Source organism: Cervus canadensis, chromosome 5 (genome assembly GCF_019320065.1).
Source record: "Cervus canadensis isolate Bull #8, Minnesota chromosome 5, ASM1932006v1, whole genome shotgun sequence".
Taxonomy (NCBI): domain Eukaryota; kingdom Metazoa; phylum Chordata; class Mammalia; order Artiodactyla; family Cervidae; genus Cervus; species Cervus canadensis.
In genome coordinates, this window is record NC_057390.1 from 82057188 (window position 1) to 82065101 (window position 7914).

The 7914-nt window shown below is 53.2% G+C and overlaps 1 protein-coding gene across 1 annotated transcript; it reads right to left on the minus strand.

The window, feature by feature from the left end:
* Positions 1–1849: 1849 nt before the first annotated feature.
* C5H2orf50 (chromosome 5 C2orf50 homolog) lies at positions 1850–7698 on the minus strand. The gene is made up of 3 exons (XM_043470505.1): positions 7262–7698; positions 5398–5437; positions 1850–2647 (listed from the first exon to the last, which is right to left on the minus strand). The coding sequence occupies exons 1-3, from the start codon at positions 7591–7593 to the stop codon at positions 2456–2458; spliced, it is 564 nt and encodes a 187-aa protein (XP_043326440.1). The 5' UTR covers positions 7594–7698; the 3' UTR covers positions 1850–2455.
* Positions 7699–7914: the final 216 nt, after the last annotated feature.

A 7914-nucleotide genomic window follows, 5' to 3' on the forward strand; every position in this document is an offset into this window, starting at 1 on the left:
GTGGCTGGGCTTCTGCAAAAGATATAGCGGAATGCCCAGAGACTTGGGCTTTGTCTCCAGAGTTTCGGGATTTTAGCCTCTTGTGAATATAAGAGGCTAACTTATAACCTCCCTGCCTGCTAACTTTTTGAGGTTATTATGAGAAGCAAAGTCTGCCCTGGTGGCTCCTGTGGTACAGGAGACCTGGGTTCCGTCCCTGGGTCGGGGAGACCCTCTGGAGGAGGGCATGGCAACCCACTCCGGTATTCTTGCCTGGAGAATCCCAGGGACAGAGGAGCCTTGTGGACTACAGTCCATGGGGTTGTACAGAGTCAGATATGACTGAAGTGACTTAGCTCACACATAAGAGGAAGAAACGAGGGAAAAAAATTTAAATGCTTCCCACTGGAAATGTGGATAATGGTTGTTTCTGTTTGTTTACCTCTGCTCCACACACACAAACACGCACACACGTCCCTCACAGGCTCCTCCCACCTGTGCACCCCCTCTCGCCTCCTCCAAGGCCTCTCCCCTCCTCAGCTGTGGAGACCAGACCGCAGGCTGTTTGCTCCCAGTCCCTGGGCCTCTGTCTGAAGGCCACGCCTGCACCGCGTGGGAAAATTCAGCCCGGCTACATGACCAAGAGGAAGAGCAGGACTAACCCACCAGTTTGTTTGCTTAAAATATACCTTTATTATTTTATATTTTTGAGGTTGTTATGAGAAGCAAAGGCCACACTGTGTGGCATGTGGGATCTTAGTTCCCCAACCAGAGATCAAACTCATGTTCCATGCGATGGAAGCTTAGCATCTTAACCACTGGGCCACCAGGGAAGTCCCTAAGCCATTGTTTTTTAGCCAGAAAGAGGAAAGAAGCCCTATCTGCAATTTTTGCCTGGACATGAGTGACCCAGACCGTCCTTCGTAAAGTGGACACGGGCCGCTGACACCACACTTCGGAGGCAAAGGAGACCAGCACTCAGGGAGCGCCCCTTCCTTCCAGACCCTGGGCCAGCCCTGCCCACGTGAGCATCGCCTGGACCCCTGGCATCCTGCTCCCTTTTCCGGGCCAAACCCAGGCCAGGTGCCTCCCTGTCTGCCCCGCGGCACAGAGGATGGATCCTGGTCACGGGTTCCCTGGGGTGGCCAGCACTGTTTCAACTGGGATCCACTGTAGGCAGGCTCCCCTCATTCCAGCTTCACCCTGACCACCCTGCCCATGACACGGGTAACGAAAGAGATGGAGACGCTGACTGGAGAGCCAACCGTCTCTGCAGCTTCTGTCTGAGGACCCACGTCTTCCCCGGGTGACGGTACTAGGACAGTGCTTGCCCTCCCTAGAGAGGGGCATCAGCGGCAAATACACCCTCCCGCTCTGCTGCAGGCACTGCTGTAAACAACCACACAGGGTAACTCATTTAATCCTCCTAACAACCTGACTAAATCGACCATTTTATCCCTATATGTGGTAGCAGAAAACTGGCTCCCCAAAGACGCCCATGTCCTACACCCTGGGACCCTGCGTGCAAGAGGGATTTTGCAGGTGTGATTGAATTAAGGACTGTGAGCTGGAGAGATTATCCCAGACATTTGGGGTGGGTCAGTGTAGTCACAGGGTCCTTAAAAGATAGGGGAGGGAGGGAGAGAGAGAGAGAGGGACATTTGAAGATACCATTGCTGCCCTTCTCCAGGAGAAGACTCTTGAGAGTCTCTTGGACTGCAAGGAGATAAAACCAGTCAATCGGAGATAAAATCAGTCAATCCTAAAAGAAATCAACCCTGGATATTCACTGCTGAAGCTGAAGCTCCAAAACTTTGGCCACGTTGGTGTGAAGAGCCAACTCATTGGAAAAGACCCTGATGCTGGGAAAGATTGAGGGCAGGAAGAGAAGGGGGTAACAGAGGATGAATGAGATGGTTGGATGGCATCACTGATTCAAAGGACATGACTTTGAGCAAACTCCGGGAGGTGGTGAAGGACAGGGAAGCCTGGTGTGCCGCAATCCGTGGGATCACAAACGGTTGGACATGACAAGCAACTGAAAAACAACAACATTGCCGCCCTTGAAGGTGAAGGAGCCGAGGGCCAAGGAGTTTGAACAGCTTCCGGAAGCTGGAAGAGGTGAGGCATCAGATTCCTCCAGCTTCCAGAAAGGAATGCGGCCCTACCAATGCCTTCAGTTTAGTTAGTCCAGCGAGAGCTGCTTTGGATTTCTATCTTCAGGATTGCAAGATAACATGCATGTGTGGTTTGGAGACCCTCACTTTGTGGTCACCTGTTACAGCACCGATGGAAACACCACGTCACAGATGGGGAAATGGCCCGGAGGCTCCAGTGACCTGCTCAAGACTGCAGGTGCCTAGAGCCAGGAGCAGGATCCCGACTCAATGGTCAGCGTTCCTGAGCCCCGGCTTGTGTGGGATGCTGTCTGAGGCTTTGGTGATGGCTCCCCAGCAGCGTCCGCCCAGCCCTCCTCCTAGATGGGCTGCAGCTCCTCTTCCAGCTTCTTCTTCCGGGCTCCTTGCACGAAGAAGAAGTCAAGGCCGATGAGGGTTTTCCCCAGAGGAGTGTCCACCCGGCTGCCCACGGCCCGGTTCGTGGAACTGGGGACCGTGTCAGAGAAGCGAGGCACGTAGTCTGGCAGCTTCACGGGCTCCTTCTTGTTACCCTGAGGACAGGGGGACAGTGAGGGTCATCTGCTGGGGGAAAGACAACTGGAGAGGCCTGAGTAGGGAGAAAGGGGCGGGGGCAGGTGGCCTCTGCAGGAAGCGTCCTCTGGGGGCCTGACCTCAGGCCCCGCTCTGGGTCCAAACTCAACTCTCCCCCCAAGACAGCTGCCCTCTTCATCCTTCTCACCCCCAGGGCTGCCTACCCAGTGGCTTCCCTTCCCAGACCCCTTCACTGGGTTGCTTGACCGGTAATGGCCGAGGGAGGGACCACATTTAACTCTTTCTCCATCGTCCTGGCTGAAGACGCTGCCCCATTCATGGTGGGAGCACCATGGGGTTGGTTTTATTTGTTTGGTCAATTTTTACTTTAAGTCTAACACACACATTACATTTACATTTAAAGTCACTCAGTCGTGTCCAACTCTTTGCAACCCCATGGACTACACAGTCCATGGACTTCTCCAGGCCAGAATACTGGATTGGGTAAGCCTTTCCCTTCTCCAGGAGATCTTCCCAACCCAGGGATCGAACCCAGGTCTCCTGCATTGCAGGTGGATTCTTTACCATCTGAGGCATAAGGGAAGCCCAAGAATACCTGAGTGGGTAGCCTATCCCTTCTCTAGCAGATCTTCCCAACCAAGGAATCGAACCGGGGTCTCCTGCATTGCCAGTGGATTTTTTACCAACTGAGCTATCAGGGAAGCCAAAAATCTGACACTTGTAGTCTGTTTCCTCCTGCCGCTGAAGAGAGAGGTAAAAAATGTCTGACGCTTGCAGCCTGTTTCCTCAATTTGGAGACCCCTAGCCCTCCTGCCTGTTACCCTCTCATCCCCCCCTTTTCTTTTAAGAGAATTATGTTGTCTCACCAATTTAGGGATGACACCCCTTATCAGCTCGGAAGCAGTTACGGAATGAAAACGACGCCCCTTTCCCTGGGCAACACACACACACAAGTCCCCAAGTCCCAGCTCAACCCAGCCCCCCAACTCCCCCCCGCCCGCCCCCTGGCCAGGAAACAGAGCCCCATCCGCCTCAGACACCCACATTTAACCCCTCAGTCACTGTCTCCACCTCCAAGGGGACCTGGTCTTGACCTCTTAACACCAGCAACTGGCTTGCCTGGTTCTGAACTTTACCGTAAAGGGATCCTGTCTCTGCCCTCTGGCCCCTCTCTCTCACTACGTGATGTGAGATTCCCCCGTGTTCCTGTGTGTGGCTGCGGCTGCTTCGTTCTCCATGTTATACGGTTTTCCATGGTGTGGTTGTGTGAATACTCCACGGGTCACTTATCTATTCTGCCACGGGGGCATTTGGGCTCGTTTCCAGTTTGGGGGTTCTTAGGAGGGGTGCTGCCCTGAACACGCTGCCTGGTGCCTTCCGTAAACTGATGGATGCGTTGAGTAAATGTCTGGATTATGACTAATCTGATAAGCCTTCCCTGTCCTTGTTTTTGGTTAACTTTGTGTTGTTCTGTGTCAAATCGAAGTGACAGGACCAGTTTTTAAGAAACAGGATCCTGGCTCTCACCTGGGAAAGTCTGTGTGGAGGTGGCCCCATGGTGTGGGCTTTCTGAGCGGGGCACCGGTCCCAGGGGTCAGGTTGCTGATACACAGCCCTGGGCAGGGAGAGACTCTGCAGCCTGGGAGCCCAGATCAGGGGCTCAGGGTGGGAATTCAGAGCCTGTGAACTAAATCTTCTATCTCAGGACAGACAGTAGCCCCACAAGGCTAGTCTTACAGATGTCAAACCATCTTTAAAACCCACAGGGGCCGTGCCAGTGTGGCCACTGCCTTGGTTGGCTGGTTACACTGTTCAGTTTCTAGTTTTGGTTCTCTGACCATGCTTTTAACAGCCAGATCATTCTTCATTTGCTCATTGCTCTAACATGAACTGAGCACGAAATAGTTATTGGCTGCTGACAGTTAAAGAATAGCTGGGGGTATGTGTTCAGCAATGAAGCCATCTTTGCCTTTCTCTGAGGGAGCCCATGTCCAGGTAAGCTTGCTCATTGCAGGATGGACCCAAGTAATGGGTGAGATGAGCTGGGGAGTGAAAAATATGGTGATCTGGCCATGCTTGCCAAGAAGGGGCCTCTTGGGTGGGGCCTTGAAGTATAAATAGGAGGCCATTAGGCTAATGAAGTGGGAAGGGCATAAAAGAGTGTGTCAGTCCGGTCGGTGTGGAGTGAGCAAGGATGGGGAGGAGGCAGGACTGGACCATGGGAAGTGTTGCAAACCGTCCTGGAAAATGCAGATTCATGGATTTTAAACCAGGGAGAGAGAGAGAGTTTTGTAGTTTAGAAAAGTCACTCTGGTAGCCACGTGAAGGATGGATTGGAGCTGGTGATTTTAGATGCAGGGAATTTGTTTACAAGTGTGTTCACTCAGACTCATCCTCTATGTGGGGCCAACCTCACCTCACTCTATCTTGCTGACACCGTCGGACCAGGAAAAACATGTCAGCAGCTGGCACCTACCTGGTTCTGAATTCCAGTTCTACCAATTGGTTCTACCAATTCCAGTGAGTTCATCTCACTGCGGTCAAGGAACACTGGGGAAAATTCATTTCTAAATGCTCTACAGAAGTATTTTCTTTCCCATCAAATCCAGTGTTTCTGGAAACAAGGTTGCATTTTATTCATCTCTGTACATTCCAGCATCTAGCACCCAGCAGGTCCTCAGTAAACATGAGATGAATGAATAAATACTCCAAGTGCAAGCATGTCAGACAGGAACATGGTTTGTCTTACCATGGGGTCATAGTCTTTCAGGAAACTCCAGTTCTGAGCCCTGGAAAGGAAAACATGATGACAGTGTGATCCTACCTGTGACGTTTTTACCATCATTTTAGCAGGGTCACTCAGATGGTAAAGAATCTGCCTGCAACGCAGGAGGCCTGGGTTTGATCCCTGGGTCAGGAAGATCCCCTGGAGGAGGAAATGGCAACCCACTCCAGTATTCTTGCCTGGAGAATCCCATGGACGGAGGAGCCTGATGGGCTACAGTCCCTGGGGTTGCAGAGTCGGACACGACAACATGACTAACACTTCCACTCCATGTCAAGGGAATGAGTTGCTGCCACAAATGCATGTATTACATCATGGAGGAACTACAATCATTAAGTGGAACAAACTCCAAGGATCAACATTTCAATAGAGAGGAAAGTCTGATTGCAGAGGGTGTGGCAGGTAGATCAGGAAACCGGAAGCCATCTCACCCCATGCCTCTGCCTGGGCAGGGTCGAGTGTGGAGGGGGTCGGTCTGCCAGTCTTTTGTGAAGAAAAGCCAGCTTTCATTTCCGCAAAGCTTGGTAACCTTCCAGGGCATGTGTCAGAGGAAGGTGGGTGGTGGTGGTGGGGAAGTGATACTGAGAAAAATTGCGTTATCTGTGCTGGCAGTTTCATTTTCATTCTATTTTTAAAAAGTCAAATAATTCTCCAAGACTTAGAAGAAAAAAGAGGTTTCTCTGCCCCAATCCACACAGGCCACAAGCACATGACCTAGAGTCACGGCACCAGGGGGACCCTGTCTTTGTAAATGTCCCCTGTACCCCAACACACACACATACACACACACTCCATCTCTCTGACTCCAATCCATCCGTCAGCAATTCTAATTCTACCACCAAAATCTCCCTTGAATTCTTCCACCGGTTCCCAGCTCAGACACCCTGTGGTTGCCGGTTTCTTAAATGTCATTTGGCCCTGTCCCCCACCCCCACCCCCATTTCGAGGTGTTCCAGGCACAGCAGGCAGACTGGTCATTTAAACTGTAAACTCGGTCCAGTCAGCCTCTTGCTTAAGACCCTCCAGGGTGTCCCATGACATGCGAAAAAAAGTTATTGGGACTTGGGTAACTGCCCGGCTGCCTCTTCCTACTCCCCACTCTGAGGCTCTTGTCCCCTTCCTGACCACCCCAGCCACACGCATGGTCTTTATGTTGTTGCTTTTTTTAATACACCAAACTCTTCCACGGCCCTTCTCATACTGGGATCTCAGCCGGAAATCCACTTCCCCCTCCTTGAGCCCCTAGAAAAGCAAGACGCCACTCTGCTCCATTGGTTCCCTCCTGACACCAGCTGCACGTTGCTCTTGCCTGTGACTATGTTGCTTTTTGGCTGCCTTGTCCTGAGAGTGAGGACTCCATGGAGACGGGCCTGGGTCTGTCTTGTCCCCATTGGCGGCCTGGCACGGCGGTGGCTCTTCTAGGGACTTCTGGACTGAATGATGCCTGAAGGGATGCCCTTTGTCGGGTCAGAGGGCTGGCGCCTCTTCCGAGGCTGCTGCTACAGCTTCCTGACCTCCCCCCGCTCCCACCCTCGCAGTTCATCATTTTGAGCTCCAGCTGGAAGGATTATTGCAAAGGGAAGCCAGGCTTCCAGGATGCACGTGATGGGGATGCACATACCACCTACCTGGCCCTACTCTGGGGGCTCACGCTAAGCTCCCTCACCTCCCCTGGTCCAGGCTTTCACTCCTTGGCCCAAGCGCTTTTCTATCAATGCCCTTCACCTGGCTTACTCCCTCTCACCCCAGGTCTCCCTTTCTCCGGAAGCTTCCTAGACCTTGAGCTAGGCTGGGAGGCCCTGGGGAGGGGACAGGGCAGGACACTCACCAGCGCTGCTGGCTCCTCTTCTCGGCCTCCAGCAGCTCCCTCCACAGCTGGTCCCGCTGCACACCCTCAGCCCCCAGGGCTGACCGCTTGGCCTTCGGGGCCTGGGGGCCACCCGTGGGACCCCTGCCCACCACAGGGCCTCCTGGGGCAGTGGACGGGACTGAGGCTGGAGGCCTGGTTGAAGGCAATGGGTACCCAGCTGATGTAGTTCTCTGGAGTCCAGGGGTGGGGCGGCTTCCCATGGGTGCAAGTGTGTAAGAGTGCGTGTGTGTGTGTGTGTTTAAGAGAGAGAGAGAGAGACTCCTGCCTGAGCTCAGAGAGCTTTCCTGCATTTACACCAGGAGAGTTGTGCAGGGGTTCTCCTCAATGGCCCCCCGGATCCTGAGCTCAGAGGGGCTGATGGGGACCAGGCCCTCCAGGCTGCAGACAGCATTGGAGCCCAGTCGTGTCTGAGCTTCTGTCTGTGTTGACTGTTGCCCTGGGAACAGGCAGCTCCCTAGTGTGCTAAGGAGGGGGAGGGCCCTGTGTGTCTATGTGTGTGTGTGTTGTGTGTAAGAGACATTTGAGCCCCAGGCTTGGGTGGAGAGAGTTCCTGGTCTGTGCCAAGCCCTCTCAGCTGCCCTCAACACTGCCCTCCTGCCCTTCTGCCCCCC